This window comes from Pseudonaja textilis, chromosome 6, assembly GCF_049901715.1.
Source record: "Pseudonaja textilis isolate UNSWEBS1 chromosome 6, rPseTex1.2, whole genome shotgun sequence".
NCBI classification, from domain to species: domain Eukaryota; kingdom Metazoa; phylum Chordata; class Lepidosauria; order Squamata; family Elapidae; genus Pseudonaja; species Pseudonaja textilis.
The window spans coordinates 12,252,861-12,271,121 of NC_141995.1; the positions used below are offsets into that span (position 1 = coordinate 12,252,861).

General features: G+C 40.9%; 1 protein-coding gene across 1 annotated transcript; it reads right to left on the bottom strand.

Moving 5' to 3' along the window:
* Positions 1 to 1,239: 1,239 nt before the first annotated feature.
* On the bottom strand, positions 1,240 to 16,291 carry HSD17B11 (hydroxysteroid 17-beta dehydrogenase 11). Its single transcript, XM_026698350.2, has 7 exons — positions 15,429 to 16,291; positions 9,005 to 9,112; positions 6,174 to 6,305; positions 4,684 to 4,790; positions 3,287 to 3,424; positions 1,747 to 1,863; positions 1,240 to 1,581 (listed from the first exon to the last, which is right to left on the bottom strand). The coding sequence occupies exons 1-7, from the start codon at positions 15,636 to 15,638 to the stop codon at positions 1,506 to 1,508; spliced, it is 888 nt and encodes a 295-aa protein (XP_026554135.1). The 5' UTR covers positions 15,639 to 16,291; the 3' UTR covers positions 1,240 to 1,505.
* Positions 16,292 to 18,261: the final 1,970 nt, after the last annotated feature.

Genomic DNA, 18,261 nt, shown 5'->3' on the forward strand with positions numbered 1-18,261 from the left:
GGTGAGAGAAGCAGCCGCTGACCTGGCCAGATCCTATACAAGCCTCTCCATCTTTTCCTCAGCAGAAGGCAAGTGGTGGGGGAAAGGCGACTGGCAGCGGCAGCAAAAGGCAAGTGGGAGGGAGAAGGTGACTGGCGGTGGCAGCAAAAGGCAAGTGGTGGGGGGAAGTTGACTGGAGCTTGCAGATCCTCACTGACCCAGGGAGATCAGTAAAGGCAGGACCGCAGTGGAAGGCAGGCAGCAATGGCTGGCCTGGCAGGCACACAAGAGCAGGCAGCAGTGTTGCGTATATGTGTAATGTTGTGCATGTGTGATAAGGATTGATGGGCAGGCAGTGGAGAAGTGAGAGGAGAAGGGGGCGGAGAGGGGCGAGGCCAGTCAGACGCCCAATTTACCGGTTCTCCGAACTACCGGGAACGGTACAACCAGTTCTATAGAACTGGGCTGAATGTTAGAATCCCACTCCTGCTTTGCATTCCAATATAATCCTAATTTATCATATTTTCTATCATATCCTTTATATAATCAATTACATTCTATTTCATGTATATACCAAAAAGAAAAAAGAAAAACAGAAAATTAAATTTCCCTTTTTGCTTCCATTTAGCCAAATTTAACCTATAAAGTTTATATAATTAACTTTTCAATCATATTTTCCCCCAGTTTGCCATGTTCTCAGTTTTTCTAATATCATTTAAATAATCAATTGCATATTTTAGAATATATATTTATATTTATATTTGTTTTCTGAGGTTTTCACGGGTATTTGTATGTGGATCTTCGGTTATTCGAGTTTTCTCCCGCGTAAAATTGGAAGTATCTAGGCGACGTTTCGATGAAGTCTATTCATCATCTTCAGGCTTGTGTCTTCGGCTTTGTGCTTCTCGGAGAAGCACACTGTGTTTAATTTTATTCCATACTGTTCATAGTGTTTGTCTTAGATAGTGTCTCTGGAAGCATTTATGTACTGTATCTTTTTCACACCACAGGAAAGCATGCCAGCTGGCTTGAATATCATGACCTTCCAAAGTTAGCAGTCTTTTGTTCCTTAATGTGATCCATTCTTTTAGCCACGAGTGTATTGCCGCATGGTACTATAACTTCCATAAAGGCATGCCAAAACATCCTTTCTCTTTAGTGTTCTGCATTACTTTCAGCTTAATTATTGGCCAATTAATTTCCTTAAACATTCATGAAATCAAATAAGTAAAGCAAAAATGAAACAAGGTCACACAGAACTTGGAGATTTTTAGTTTTGTTTAAGAAAATACTTTAAGATCAATAGGTCTGAAGTTATGTTGATGTCATCTTTATATGTCAGGAAGAAATAAAATCAGTAGAGTGTTATACCAGTACTTGAAAAAGATATCATACTATTGATTTGCAAAGAATAGTGCTTGGAATTCCCTTTGCAGTTTACATAAGAAGTAAAAAACCATGATATTAGAAACATGATTGCACATGATCGAAAATTTGGAAAGCTTCTGAAGATTTGATACTTTGAGTCATTCTTGTTTCTTCACATTGAATTTGATACTCAAAATCTTATTCAAAGCCACCAAAGCACGCTCAGGAAGAATTCTGGAAAATAATAATAATACAGGGACATTAAATAAAAACCTCAAAATCTGCTTCAATACAAGACCTTGATGTTACTGCTTGCTTTTTTGTATGCTACAACAACATGTATTTTAAATCTAATTGTCAGTACAGAAATTCAGCCCTTAAGCACCCTGCAATACATACATTTCCACCAAAGAGAACATCGAAGCCGGCGACGGCATAACGATCATCTTTTGATTGCAGAGTATCCCATCCATGAGCCTCTTTGCAACTGCCTCAGGCTTCAGAACAGGTATTATTCTGCAATTATAATTGTTGATGTTATTAATGGCGAGCTATTAAGTCATTATATTTAAAAGAAGGGTCTGTTGGGTCTTGTGGACTACAATTATCAGAGATACTGATTCTATCTGCTCAAATATGGTGGTGACAAACCCATGGTCCCAAACACCAGTTCCTCTTTTGCAGCCGCCACAATGACTTATTTTTATCTATAGGAATACTTTTGGCCTTGAAAGCATTTATGAAAGAGGAAATAAAAAAGAGGGGAAGGGAGAGAGAATGGCAATCCAGCATCTGGTTCATATATCTGCATACATTGTCCAGAAAAATAAAGTTTCAAAATGGAGGGAAGAAGCTTCCGGCCATGGTGGGAGAAAAGTTTTCATCAACTTTCTTCTGGTCACTGAAGTTTTGATCCAGCTACTCTTTCCCAGGGCAGCCATTTTGTGAGAGACTCCAAAATACGCTCTCCGGATTCTGTAGTTTCAAATGGTTAGCAATGTGCACCTAAACCAGGGTTTCTCAACCTTGGCAACTTGAAGACATCTGGACTTCAACTCCCAGAATTCCCCAACCATCATGTTGAAGTTGAAGTCCACGTGTCTTAATGTCTCTCAGCAATTCCCAGAAGGCTCCATACCCACTTGCATCACTCCGTTGATCCTGATAAAACCTCCAGGTGGCCTTAACGACTCTCTAAAATGAATGCAAATGACCAGCTGTCTGCAAGGAGTATAAATCCTTCCATTCCCCACCACCCAGTCAGAGCTGAAGAAGCTCCTTTGGATGAGAAGTGAAACGTCTTCAAAAGAAAAACCAGAAAGTCCAATTACTTCTTGAAAAAGCAGCCTTGGGACAACCATGACCTGGATGATTGAATATCTCCATTGACGCATGTCTCAAATTTGCCTAGGTTGGGAAACTGTTCTATGCTAACCAGACCGGGGGTGGGTTGCAAATATTTTTACTACTGGTTCTGTGGGCATGACTAGGTGGGAGTTGCTAGGTGGGTGTGGCCATGTGACTGGGTGGGCGTGGCTTCTTTTTTTGTGCAGCACCCACCTCCCTGCACTCCATTTGCCTCCTGGGCCTCAGGGAAGCCTCCTGGGGGGGCATTTTGCTTCCAGGAGGCTTCCTGAGGCCCAGGAAGGCAATAAATGGACTGCGGGGGGAAGCTGCGCAGCCCTCCCCGCATATGCCCCCTTTTGCCTCCTGGGCCTCAGGGATGCCTCTTGGGTGAAGCAGTAAGAGAGCGAGGTGGATCCCAGAACAGCTGATCATTAGAACAGCTGATCATTGGAACAGCTGATTGTCAGGACGGAAAAAAGAAAAGAAATACCGGTTCAGCCGAACTGATAGCTATTTTTTTACTACTGGTTCACCCAAACCAGGCCAAACCCCTAGAATCCCACCAATGAACCAGACCCCTCTTGTCTCTTACCTTGACTGTGGATTTTCTATAAGACCCGTGCTTACAAAATATGGGCACAAGCAGGTAGTCTTGATCCCATCTTTTCCCAAAGCAGACAACTCTTGGGTAAAGCCTTTGTGAAGCCCTAAAGCAGCAAACTTGCTTGAGCTAAACAGGAGAGGAGAATTAAGGGAGAAAAGAATCTTAATTCTTCGATTAATGCAGTTAAAACCAATTCAAAACTGTAACAACAAAAGGACAGGCAAGAATGCAATTAAACCTATACAGGCCCTTCATGGGCTTCCCAGGCCCAAAATTGGGGCTGACCACACATCTCGGGAAATGATACTCCAAAGGGTGGGTCCTCCACCAAATAAAACTCCGTGACTTACAGACTGGCAACATGCTGCCCTATGTGGATGTAATTCGGGTAAGGAGGTACCTCAACTAATTTGGCTCCCCTGCAATGTAGAGATTTTGTAGTTCTGGAAGTCAAGGCCCAGGGGCCAGATTTGGCCCATGGGGTGCTTAGATCTGGTCTGCGGGGCCAACCTAGAAACTAAGGACTGGCCCAGGCTGCCTCTGCTAGCAAAAACGAAGCGTGGGAGAGCCCCCTGAGCTCCTTTTTTGCTGGCAGAGGGCGGAAGGAGACTGTTGTGGCTGAAAACGGTGCTCGGGAGCCCGTTTTCGCTGGCAGAGGGCTGGGGCCACCACGGAAACCCCTGACATGAGTGATGTCAAACTGGCCATGCCCACCCTAGCCCCTGAGGTCAAACACAACCCTGATGTTTGAGTTTGACACTCCTGACTTAAATAAATACAATAAGCCCTTCAAGAGGCTTATAAACAGGCTTGCAAAAGGAAGCAACATTATATTGACCAGAGTTTTATGTAACTCTGATCTGATGGCTTTCCTCTCTTTTCCTGCCACATTTGTTAAATGAATCACCACAGTTGTTAAATTAGTGACAAGGTTGTTAAGTGAATCTGGTTTCCCCATTGACTTGGCTTGTCAGAAGATAGTGAAAGGGGATCAAGTGACCCAGGATACTGTGATTGTCATAAGTATGAGTCAGTTGTCAAGCATCCAAATGTAAATCACGTGACCATGGGGACATTTCTATCTTGTCTTGCAATAGTGAGCACGTCTCTTTTTTTTTTAAACCCCCCATATCAATACTCCCATTACAGAATCCTGCTTTATTAGTCTGCCATTATGCCAGCATTTCCTGCACCCCAGAGGGAGGTCAGTATATTTTGCCTCTCAATTCTATTCTCTGAACTAGCATGAAGCAAAAATGGCGCAAAACAGTGATATGAATATTGATACAGTTCCTAAAAAATTTTTCTTTCTCTTAAGGGCATTTTTCTTCTAAAACAAACTATTTATTTCAACAGAAAAAAAAACCTACAATACTTATACTTACCAATAAGGCACCAGAAAAGGAACTGATACAAACCCACCAACTGATACAATGTTGACAACATGACCATAGTTATTTTTCATCATAGCTGGCAGGAAAGCTTTTATTGTCTGCAATGAAGAGGGGGAAAAATACAACACCTCACATTACCAGATGGTTATATTTCTGTACTTTTTCATTCAAAACCACACATATTCATAAACTGAATAATTCACATGCAATCTATTTACAATGAGATGATTTCTTCCCCTTCAATAATCACTGGAAGCAGCATGAACGTAATAGTTTCAAACATACCATGGTGCATGTGATAGAGGAGCATTGATGAACACATATGAATTAACTTTCTTAAACTATACTATTTTTTCATATGCAGTAATGGGACTGACTAGAACTGATGAGGTTACCTGGTTTGGGTAAAGAAACATCTGCAAGAAAACAACCAAGCTCAGAGAGCATCGAGAACGCCCCATTTCAACTCTGAGCTACAAATATTCTTGTTTATGAGTAATAGGAAATACTGAACCTCAATCATATGCTATTTCTTTGGGAATAATTGATCTGGAATGATCTGGCTTTGAGTTTTAGTTATATTAGGTCTTCTCTCGTCCAGGTTCAGATTCGGTTTTTCCACAGTGAGCCCACCATAATAATCTCAAGGTTAGAACAGTACACTGAGATCTTTGAGTAAGGTAAAGGTAAAGATTCCCCTCGCACATAGTCATTTCCGGCTCTAGGGGGCGGTGCTCATTTCCGTTTCTAAGCCGAAGAGCCAGCGCTGTCCAAAGACGTCTCCATGGTCATGTGGCCGGCATGACTAAATGCCGAAGGCACATGGAACGCTATTACCTTCCCACCAAAGGTGGTCCCTATTTTTCTACTTGCATTTTTATATGCTTTTAAACTGCTAGGTTGGCAGAAGCTGGGAGAAGTAACGGGAGCTCACTCCCTTACGCAGTGCTAGGGATTCGAACTGCCAAACTGCTGACATTTCTGCTCGACAAGTTCAGGGCCTTAGCTACTGAGCCACCGCATTCTTTACAAGGTCTCTGAAACAGCCCTCAAAGAGACTGGATATAGCCATTGGACTAAAGTGTGGCAATACAGATGATGAAGAGGCCTTCAAGAGATATTATAGTAGTGACCCACAATCTTTTGGGCACCAGAGACCAGTTCAGTGGAGATAGATTTTTCTGCACACTGGAGGGGGCATCATTTTGCATTCTTCTTGCATCCCATGGATGTGGCTTCACTTGTTTGCACGGCCCAGTTTTCTGGCATGGTGCAGCTCAGTGCCAGTCCCTGGACCACAGTGTGGGAACCTCTCTTTTACAGTACTGCTGTACTGAACTGGCAGATGAACCTCATTTAACCTTCCCCAACATATTTTTAGTTAGGACTACGCTTTTAGGTACTGTAAGCTCAATTAAGCTTCAGCCCTGATTTCCTAATATTGACTAAATTACTTAAAATTTAAGTTCAGTGATACTTACCCAGAAATGAGCTAGAATGTTGACATCATATATTTTTTGTATTTGCTTGTCCTGGGTAGAAAGTAGATCTGCTGTTGTTGCCACACCGGCATTATTCACTAAAATAGTAACATCTCCAACATCTTTTTTTACCTTTAAAGTTAAGAAACAGAAATTATTAAACTTTGCATGGGTTAAATTTGGTTTTCTTCTCTTTTGTTGTTGTGCTGCCATATAGATCTTGGACAGACTGAAAGGCACGGTAAAGACTGAATATTTTAAAAGACAAAAAAATGCAACCTTTACAAGATCAGGCTTGGCACTCTACAGATGTGCTGTAATTCAGTATGTTGGCACTAGAATTTGGGGAGCTGAAGCCTTGACACATCTGGATAGCCATGTCAGGCTGACTTAGAGGGCAAGTGACGTAATCAGCCCTTACGTACAATGATCATATGAAGAAATTATTTGTGATGACCTGGGGTGTGGCACAAAGGCAAGTTAATCAATAGGAGTCCCTTTATTTGCTCCAATTTTGCCCCCAAAGTTATCAAGGTTGTGAGTGTGAAAAATGGCCATAAGTCACTTTTTTCAACGCCATTGTAAATTTGAATAGTCACTAAATGAACTGTTGTAAGTTGAGGACTGCCTGTATATGTATGTTCCATTTCTTTCTTCGAGAAGCAAATGGGTGCGATAACCAGGGAAAAATATAGCTGCCAAAATGCCTTCATGAAGTGCACTCATTCCAAGGCTGATAACCATACAGAGGTAATCTCAACTTACAATGGCAATCGGAACTGGAATTTTCATCGGAGTAAGACAGAAGTATGAAACGCAATTTCACTGCGGGCCGCATCAGGGTTGTGTTTGACCTCAGGGAGTGGGGCGGGGGGGCATGGCTAGGATGGGCATGGCCAGCTTGACATCAGTCATGTTGGGGGTGCCTGTTGGGGGTCTGAGCACTCTGCCAGCAAAAACAGGGTTGCAAGCTCCGTTTTCAGCTGTGATGGCCTCCTACAACCACCTGAGGCCCTCCTGAGCTCTATTTTCATTGGCAGAAGCACCGTGAGCTGGTCCTTCACTATTTCCAGGGTGGCCCTACAGGCCAGATTTAACACCCATGGGGGACCCCAGGCCTTGAATTTGACACCCCTGGTTTAAGCCATTCATTTTATGAAGTGCAACCACACTGTTTAACAATGGTAATCTCTGCAATCCCGTCTGCCATCATGAACTGAATCCCATAGCTGTTCAGTTAGACCACTTCCTTCCTTCCAGCTTCCCACATCCAGTTGGGGAGACAGCAGGCAGTCGCAAGTCCTAGGCCTGCAAACAATTAAGAGGCTGCTTCCAGGGTGGTGGAGGGAGTGAAGGGGTGCACAGGGGTACGGGGCAAGAGTTGCGGAGGGTGTGCAAGAGGCACAGCATGGGCTGGGGCAGGTGTCTGAAGGGAGGGCACATGGCCAGCATTGTGAAAGTGCAGAGGGCCTGGAGGAAGGTGCATGGGTAAGAGAGACTTACTCCAGCAAATAGTGACCTTGCCTGAGGGCTTCCCCACTGACTTTCTGGGGAAGCTGGCAGGGAAGGTTGGGAATGGCGATCACGTGATCACGGAGTGCTGTAAGGGCAAGTGGCCCAGGTGGTGTAAGCGCCTCATGATCCCACGATCATGGGGTTGCTGGGAGATCAGGAACTCCAAGAACCGGCTGTGACCCCCATTCGTTCAGCGCCACAACTTGGAATGGTCTCAATCATCGTAGCTCTCAAGGAGTACTACATTGGTAAGTCTATTTATAAATAAAAATGTTTCTTATACCAATATTCCTGCTTTTTACCAACTTTCGGAAATCGTTAGGCTCGCTTGAAATTTTAAGAACAGCCTCACAAAAGGATTAAGGGCCTTCAAGCTCCCAATTTCCCTTTGCTCTTCTTTGGGACAAAGGGGCGTTCTTTGAAAGGCAGCACTTGGTAGAATCTGTACATCCATGTGTCTATGGAGATTCTCAGTCATCCAGATCATGGCTGTCCCAAAGGTGCTTTTTCAAAAGGCAACTGGACTTTCTTTCATTTTTCCTTGTCGCTTCTCATCCAAGAAGGGAACCGGAGAAGCTTCTTGGATGAGAAGTGAAATGTCTTCAAGGAAAAACAAAGTCCATTTGCGTTTTGAAAAAGCATCTTTGGGATCTACATCTGTTTCTTTTCTAAGAAACTTTATGGCAGTGACCCCCAACCTTTTGGTTCCGTGGAGAGAGGTTTTTCCACAGACTGGAAGGGGTGTACTTTTGCGAATGGAGCTTCACTTGTTTTGTGTGGCCCGGTTTCTGGCATGCTGTGGCTCAGTGCCAATCCACGGATGGGGCCTATGAAATAACCAAGGACCAAAAAGCCTTCCTCAGAGTAAAGATTATGCATTTTACTTTGCAGCAGGACAACTATTTCCTTTTTAATTAAAAGAATTTGGAAGGTGAGGGTCATGGAAAGTGTTTGCAGGCACGAGGACAATCCCTCCCTCCATACTAATCAAATCTAGACAGCAAATCTAGCCAGTTTTGGAACTCTCTATTCTCTCTATTCTCACAATACAAATAAATGCATCCATTTATAGGATTTTTATAAATATTAATATATATCGAAACAGAGCAAAAAAATGAAAAATTACCAATACCCAATTTGGAAAAACTTTGATCATTATTATTTGTTACACAATAACTATATCATACTGAACAGGAGGTGGAAAAAACAGTCTCTAAGCTCATTAGAATGTGATAATCTTTTCTTAAAGCTTTTTTTCCCAAAACTTTATGAAAACCAGGGAAAGAAGACACACGTTTACTGTACAGAATTCTCACTTTCTCAGCCGCGCTGTAGATTTCCTCTTTCAAACTGCAGTCCACCACATAAGGATATGCTTCGACTCCCAGCTTTCTGCAGTCTTCAGCTGTTTCCTCAATGCCAGACTAGAAACAGTAGAAAGAATAAATATCATTTGCTTCTTTGCGTTCTGCCAACAAAATATTACTGAACCAAAGGAGGAGGAAAAGGTTATTACAATGACAACAAGATCATAGTTCAAGAAGTTAAAGTTCATGTATTACCAAATCAAGAGAAATATTCTGAAGAGTCACAGATTGGCTTCTCTGAAAGGATAGCTTTCCTTCTACACGGACTAGACCATCGGTGTCAAACTCATCATGACATGGTGATGTCACATCATGTATCGGGACATTTTTTGCCGTCGCGGAGCTGGGATGGGCATGGCCTACGTGTGATACATTTGGCCTGCAGGCCCCCAGTTTGACACCCCTGGACTAGACTGTTAATTGAATCAATGAGAGAGCCATCTCCACTTTATCCTGTCCAGTGAGTAGTTGGGACTAGTCGGCCATGAGTCTAGAACCTTTAGAGTCCCACCACTGGCTGCACCCATTTTGCCTCCAGCCACCCGCCTAAGCCCATTACCAGCCAGGCTTCCTCCTCCGCTAGCTCTCCCAAGGCAATTTTCCCTGGCCAATGCTCCATCCCATCACCAGCATGAGCTATGAGCAGGCAGCATTTGTCTGCCCCCCCTGCAGGTATTGCTCTCTTCTGTAACCTGTCACCAATCACATCCCCTTCCCAGCCCCCTCGGTCATTCTTCTCAGCACCACCATTGCCACCTGCCACTCATTTGGCTATCAGTTTCTTTTCCCATGGAGTGAAACACCCCGGACAAATGGTGTCTTGGTGAATGGACTGGGTTGAAGGGTGAGAGGTGAAGGGCCAGAGGCCCATTGGCCAGAGAGAATCACTGGGGGAGGGCCAGCAGAGGAGGAAAGTTGGCTGTGAATGGGCTGAGGCAGGGTGGTTGGAGGCAAACTGGGTGAGGCCAAAGGTGGAAGCCTAAAGGTCCCATTCCATTGGCCACTACGCATGTTCTGTTTTCAGCGGGGGATTCATTGTGTCTTGGAAATTGAGGCTGTAAGATAGGATGATTTAGGGCAACGGTGCCTGTTGAGGTAATTCCCCATTAGGAGAATGAGCGCACACAAGGAGACGTAGTGAGAGTGGTGAAGAATAACACACAACCAGCACACAGATACACTGTACAGTAAAATGTAGGTTTTTACTTCCATTAAATGGTTAAGCAAAGTCCAACAAGCAGTCCAAGTCATTCATGGTTAAAGCAGTCAGTTTTCAGTCCAGGGATAATCCAAATAACAAAGTCCAGTATGAAAAACAGTTCAGTAACAGACTTACATCAAATCCAAGAAGAACTATGATCAGCAACACTCAATAGGGAAATGTAGGAATGGCAACACTCTCAACAACAGGAGAACAGAACAACCCAGGTTTCTGGCTCCATCTTATGGCCGTTCGAGGAACCACATCCAATTACAATTTTAGCATTCCCTTAAAGAGACAGTATTAAAATGTCTATCCTGGCTTACATATTTTCCAACCCAACCATTAGGTGACTTATATTCCTAACATTCTCCCCTTTGGGTAGGACAATATATACAACCTTACATTCTAAGTCCATAATCCTCACAGCAAGCCTTATGCTTTACTGAGCCTTGGGCTTTTGTAAAATGACCTGTAATGTTATTTTCTGACATACAGTATTCCAGCTTAATCATCTTACTTTTTGAACACGTTTTTGAACACGTTGTCTCACATTTAAATATCTTAAAGCTGTGTGTTTTGATCTTGTCTTTACAGCAAGATTTGAAGCCATTTGTATTGCTGATTGGTCGTCTTCATAAACAACAATATAATCTGTTACATCAATTCCCATATCAATCAATTGTTGCTTATAACGAACTAAATCTGTACATAATAAAGACAAACATGAGAATTCAGCCTCAATTGTTGACAAACTTAAGTATTTCTGTCGAATAGACCTCCATCCAATCAACATCTTTCCCAATAATACAATAATCTACCTGACATAGATTTACATGTATTTAGCAAAACTTGCATCGGCATATGCAGTTAGACTTAGTTCATACTTAGGCTCCAAATATAATGCAAAATGCATTGTTTGTTTCAGATATCTTAACACACGCTTAGCAGCTTGCCAGTGCTTTTCAGCTGGCTCAGCACTAAACCTCGCTAATTAGTTAACACAGTATGCTAAATCTGGCCTTGACCAATTACTGAGATAAGATAAGCTACCAATCAAAGACTGATAAATGTCCAACCAAATACCAATCAAAGACTGATAAATTATCAAAACCAGGACTTTGTGAACATCACTGTGGCTAAATTCCTGGCTCATCAGTGTTTTAGACTGTTTACAAAGTTCCATTTTAAAAGTTTTTAGTAATTGGTTAATTTTATCTGCCTGTGAGATTTTGTATCCTCCCCTAGTTCTATCTATCTTTAAACCAAGATATTGTTTAATTTCTCCTAACTGTTTTATCTTAAATTTCTTTTCTAATAGTGAAATTATCTCAGTAGCTTCTTGTTCAGTTTTGGTGATTAATGCTATGTCATCAGTAAATAATAGCAACAATGAAATTATGCCATCATTTCTCCTTTTGAACAAACATGGATCAGCCATGCCAGCTACAAAACCTATCTTAATTAATTCCTTAACTACACTGACCTTTTGAGCACCAGGGACTGGTTCTCTGGAGAGGTTTCTTCTGCAGACTGGAGGGGGCATGGTTTTGTGTGCTGCCTGCATCCGGCAAATGGGCTTTGCTTGTTTGCACAGCCCTGTTGCTGGCATGCCACAGACCAGTGCTGGTCCACGGAATGGGAATTGGGGACCCCAGATTTAGCATCATGTAGTTTTAGTATGATCACCTATAAAATCCTATATTAATGTATGGAGCACTGAGACTCATCAAAAGTTTCCACAACAGACGTGCCTGGCCCAAATCGCCTCTACTGGAATGAACTGGCCATCCTTTGAGATCATCAGTAATAAAAGTACCATCAATAAAATCATTTGTTTCCTGTGTCAAATGGGTGATCCTAATCTTGGAATGCCTCAAACTAGTTGATAATCTTCTTGAACAACACAAAGCATTCTAAGTGTTCTTTGTTAAGCATGTAGGAGGAAGCAATGGATCCATAGACATACAATTAAGCTATTTAATTAACACTTTTCCCTCACTGAATACTTCGTTGTCTAAATAATTTCTTTTATCTGGCTTCTTACTGCCCACTAATCAGTAGCTCTAGAAGATAATGCTTGACTTAAGAGGTGAAGAGACACCTTTCAAAAATTAGGTTAGGACACAGAAAAATATAGTTGGAAGGGACCTCGGACCTCCAACTCCTGCTTGAACCCCACTATAACATTTCAGACAAATGGTTGTCCAGTCTTCAGTGATAGAGCACTCACAACTCCTGAAGGCAAGTATTTCCATTGGTTGATTGCTCTCACCGTTAGGAAATTTCTCCTCAGTTCTAGGTTGCTTCTCCCCCTGGTTAGTTTCCAACCATTGCTTCTTGTCTTTCCTATTGGTGCTTTGGAAAATAGTTTGACCCCCTCATCTTTGTAGGAGCCCCTCAATTATTGGAACAGTGCTATCATGTCCCTCCTAGTCCTTCTTTTCATTAGACTAGACATACCCAATTTGCATAACCATTCTTTGTTTTAGCCTCCACCCCGCTAATCATTTTTGTTGCCCTTCTCTACACTCTTTCCAGAGTCTCAACATCCTTTTTGTATTGTGGTGACCAGAACTACTGGTAGATGCAGTATTCCAAGTGTGGTTTTACTAAGGCTTTGTAAAGTGGTACTAGAATTTCACATGCTCTTGATTCTATCCCTTATCAATGCAGCCTAGGATTGCATTGGCTTTTTTTTTTGGCTGCTGTCGCATACTGTTAGGTCATATTTAGTGAAGGCTCAAAGAGTCATGACCACATGTTAAATTCCAGTTGAGTTAGTTTATTTTCTGACCTATACATAAGAATCTAGTTAACTAAAGATCAGCACTAAATTATCACTAAGTAAATAGTACATGATGACTCCAAACTGATTCCTCTTTTGACTCAGGATCTAACTCTTCTTCTCCTACGTCTTATTTCTATTGGGTAAATAGGGGTGTCTACAGGATAAAAAAAGAGTAAAAAAAATGATAAGATGGTATCCATGATCACCTGTCTGAAACCCCATGCCTTCTGGAATAAAAATCTATCTAAGATACATTAATAATTTAGTTTATTCAGTATGGAGCTTAGTTATGCAGCATGAGGCTGTATATTCTGCAATATTTACATTTTGGGTAAGCTCATTCAATAAATCCAAGCTCTGCAAGCTGAGATAACATGTACTGCATTGATGTAGTCACACAATTTCACAGCAGAGACAGCAGTTGCTCTTTCAAAATTATCATTTAAATCGAGTTGATTTAAATCAAGCTTTTTTACTAGTCATTTAAATCATGTTTTAAATTGTGATTTAAACTGACTTGATTGAAATCAAATCCACCCTGAATAAAATATAAACCACCCCTTCTCCAATGCAGAAACCTACAGACATACATTAAGAACAAATGGCAGCAGTCTAGTCACTGCAATGCTTCAAAAGCCCGTCGGAATGAAAGTACAGGTAGTCCTCGACTTACAACAGCTCGCTTAGTGACTTACATTCATATGTCAGCTTGACAACTGACTCCTATTTATGACGGTTGCAGTGCCCTGGGCTCATGTGATCCCCTTTTGCGACCTTCTGACAAACAGAGTAAAGGGAGAAACCAGATTCACCAAACAACCATGTGAATAATTTAACACCTGCAGTGATTCACTTAACAAACGTGGCAAGGAAAGTCCTCACATGGGGCAAATCTCACTGAACAAATTTCTCACTTAGCAATGTAAATATTGGACTCAATTGTGGTCGCAAGTTGAGGACTACCTGTGTTTTCACAGCCTAGTGAAATATTTGAAAGGAGGAGCTTGGGTGCACTTTACGTTTGAACTTAAATTCTTGATTTGCTTTAAAAAAAGAGCGTCACCTAACAGGTATTTGGGTTAGAAATATATAAACCAGGATAAACATTTTAAAACTGTAACTTTTAAGAAAATGCAAAACTGTAATTAGGTGTGGTTTCTCAAATGGGCATAAGTTGGAGCCACAAACCTGGTTTGTCTTAGTCTGGGTCTCAGAAGAGTGTGTGAGTGTATCTCTGTTTCCTTCTGTTGGAAAGTATTGCCTCCATTTCTGCTCCATTTCTTCTAACTGACTGATATTACTTGATTTAATGTAAGTCTGATACTGAACTGTTTTTGACACTGGAATTTGATAATGGATTATCCCTGGATGAAAACTGACTGATTTTACCTGTGAATGACTTTGGACTGCCTATTTTGAACTTTGCTTAAACCTTTATTGAAAGTAAAACCCTACATTTACTGTACAGTGTATCTGTGTGCTGTATGTGTATTATTCCAACACTACTCTCTATACGTTTCCCTGTATGCGCTTATTCTCCTAACGGGGAATTACCTCAACACGTACCAACAAATGCAACAACACGACACACTGATTCATGTGAAGCAGGGGGACTAAAGCCGTGGCCCGTGGTCCAGATAAGTCACATATTGGCCACACCCAACCCTGGTTTAATGAAGGGGTAAAAAGTTGCGATACATCATGTGATAACGTGACGTCCCTGATGTAAAGAATTAAAATCAGGAATAGAAGAACACCGCAGAAATGTTTTGCTGACAAAGGTTTCATTAGTACTGGATGAGCTGGTTCAAAATCTTTATTGCATGGAATAAAGAACAAGAGAGTTGGAAGAGACCTTTGGAGCTCAGGCAGAAGATCCTATACCATTTTAGATAAGTGGCTATCCGGTCTTTCCTTAAAGGCCTCCAGTGATGGAACATCAACCGGTCTTTGGGGGCCCTTTTTGTACAATCTCTACATTATTTTTACAATCTCTCCCTCCCTCCAGGCATCTTATAAAACAGAAAGCAACCTGGCACAGGTCTAAATATATTTTTCCTAGTGCTGATTAATGTGAGGATGGTCACATGGTTTATACTTTTTACTGAACTGTGCTGAATACTAGGTAAACATGTTTTATGCTGTTTATTTAAAGTTTTAAGTAAAATGTTACTTCTGCCAATTACACACCCGATTTCTACAAGTTGCTTTCCTATTTTCCAAACCTAACCCAAAGCATACTGTATTTCCATTGGAACTTGTCCCACATATATCTTTACATCTTATTTACAGGAATGCCTTTGCTTATTTTTCTTTCTCCAACCCCCCTTCCCCCCCCATCTTGTTAATTCACTAATTTTAAAGTAGAATAATTGCCATACCTTGTTTATGTCCCAGAGAACCAATCGGCTTCTTTGTTTAGCAAATTCAAAGGCTATGAGTTTTCCAATGCCGCTTGCAGCTCCAGTGATAAGGACAATTTCACCAGCCACAGATTTTCTTTTCACAGGAATAAAACATTTCACCAAAGCTTCAACATAGCAATAGGTTGCAAAGACTGCAAACCAGAGGAAATCTAATATGGGATGCATTCTTGCTTTCTTCTACAAATGTGATTTGACAGACTGTTGGGAGGACTTTGGAATAATGTAGAGAAGGTTATTCCACTTGCTAACTAGAGTTGTTGCAAAACTCCACCCTATGCAAATCCACTTACATAATGAAGGAGAGTAAATACACCAGCTCTTTAAAGTTTATAATAATCAGCATATTGGCAGAAAGGCGTCATCCCTTCAAACAATTCTTTTTTTCCCAGCAGTTCTGACTCAGAGAAATCTATGATAGGATATATGGTAATTTTATTCAATTTTTCCATTCCTTCCATTAAAAAAATACCGAATTGCTGCACAGTAGTTTTTGAATTAGAAAGAGTTGCAGCTGTTGAGTAAAACTGCACAGTAGTATATTTAGGATTTTATAAAAAGGGCATAACAGAAGGAAGAAGGTGTTCCATATATTTGCCACCTTCAGTTATTTCTAAAAATAATAAAGGCAGGATATAAACAAAAGAATAAAAATCAATAAACTTATTTGCATAAAATGGAGAGATAGCAGCTGTAAAACAAGATTAATCAAACTGATAACAGGATTAATCAAACGGATAAAAGGAAAAGTTAATGACAACTAGTGATAACGGTAATATAGTCACACAGAATTTTTCCCCCTTTTCCTCTCCTTAATGGCGCTTTCACCCCTTACTATGAAACCTCTTATGGGACTTTTTCCTGATACTCAGTAGAAATGTTCCCTACCTATCATTAAGTTGGCAAAAAACTAGGGATAAAACCTGCTACTTCCATTATTGATCCAGATCCTGCCTTTATTGTCTCTGTTCTTGGACCTGTCAGACTTCCTTCCATATAATGGGTTCAAAACTCAACATGCTTTATGTTCCTTCAGGCTGTCTTTGGATGGAAACTGCATGAGGAATAAAGTTAATTTACTATTGGAATAATATAAAGGTGTCTCAGTAATGAAATTAAGAGAACATCCTGAAGACATGGTCCAAACAAAGATGCCATCAGACCATAGCTGTGACACCGTTTGATGCAAGCGGGAAATGGATAAATAGAGGCTTTAAATGTCCTTAGAGGCCATCAGAATCTGGATGGAACAAAAAAAAAAAATCTTTCCAAAATCGCTGTGCTTTAGCAAATATCCATAATTTGGAACAGTAATTGGTTCAGATCAGTCTGCTAGCAGATCAGCTCTGCCCCTGCAGAATAATCCTGATTTCTGGATCAAATTCAAAGCTACAAAGCTTTAATTCTCTCCCTTCTGGTATGACGCCAATATTATTTCACCCTGCCCTAATTAATTTTTGTACGCATTCCTCTTCCAGCAATTTGATTTGGTTTTGATATGTACTTTGATTAGCTCATGATTCCAGGTAAGCCTCCTACAACAATCCTTGGGGAAATCCAAAGGCCCAATAACAGCTACAGCTCAACCATTGATTCAGTAGCAATCTAAGGAATAGACATTCAAATTTAGCCAAGAGTTTCCAGAAAGCTGTCCAAAGGGCTACACTGGTTTTGATGGCCAGGCACCCCTACTGGCAAAGCAGAAGTTGGTACATTTTGATTCTGACAGCCGAATTGCTCCAAATTATAATCTTCGATATTGCTGGGGAATCCTGGGAATTGAAGTCCACACCTCTTAACAAGTTTGAAAACACAACACCAAGTCTGAAAAACAGTTGTAATGGGTTTTTTTTCTTTTCAGAACAGAATTTAGAATAGAATAGAGCTGGAAGGGACCTTGGAGGTCTTCTAGTTCATAAATATATATTTTTTAATAAATAAAAAATAAAGATTATACTAGACGACCTTGGAGATCTTTGTGTGTGTGTGTATAGGTGTGTGTGTGTATATATATATTTGTTTTCTTAAGTTTTCACGGGTACTTACATGTATGGTATTCAGCTTTGTTCGGATATTTTCCCAGGTCATTATAGTTGTACTTTTAACGTTGTAGCAACGTTTTGGCAGAATCTCATCTGCCATCATCAGGCTTCTGTATTGTGTTTGAACACAATACAGACGAACACAATACAGAAGCCTGATGATGGCAGATGAGATTCTGCCGAAACGTTGCTACAACTTTAAAAGCACAACTATAATGACGTGGAAAATACCCGAACAAAGCTGAATACCATATATATGTTGTATAAGTATATATATATATATATATAAGTTATATATATATAAGTTGTAGACCTGCATTAAATAAATAAATATATAAAGATTTACTAGAGGACCTTGGAGGTCTTCTAGTCCACAAAAATATATAATTTATAAAATAAAAATACATAAAAATAAAAAGATTATACTAGAAGACTTTGGAAGACCCTGGAGGTCTTCTAACTATAATACAAACTGAGGGGCATTTTTTAAAAAGTTGAAATAAATGAATCAACGGAGTCCGATTTGAATCCAATGAGAAGAAACGCGAATCACCTCGGGGGATTTTTTTAAAAAACGGATTTTTACGGCCAGACATGATGGCTTCAGGAATAAACTCTGAATTTATAAGACCAAGAAACGTCGGAAGGCTTCTACCTCCGCGGGTTGCATCTCGGAAACGGCATTTCCTCCAAAATAACATCAATCGGCGCGGCTCTTTTTCTATCTCTATGGCTAAGGATCGGCTCGC

Coding starts and splice junctions, on each gene's coding strand:
- HSD17B11 (XM_026698350.2), bottom strand. CDS start 15,638: ATGCATCCCATATTAGATTTCCTCTGGTTTGCAGTCTTTGCAACCTAT. Junction 9,113..15,428: donor TTCTCTGGGACATAAACAAG/GTATGGCAATTA, acceptor TACTGTTTCTAG/TCTGGCATTGAGGAAACAGC. Junction 4,791..6,173: donor ACATTCTAGCTCATTTCTGG/GTAAGTATCACT, acceptor TCTTCATTGCAG/ACAATAAAAGCTTTCCTGCC.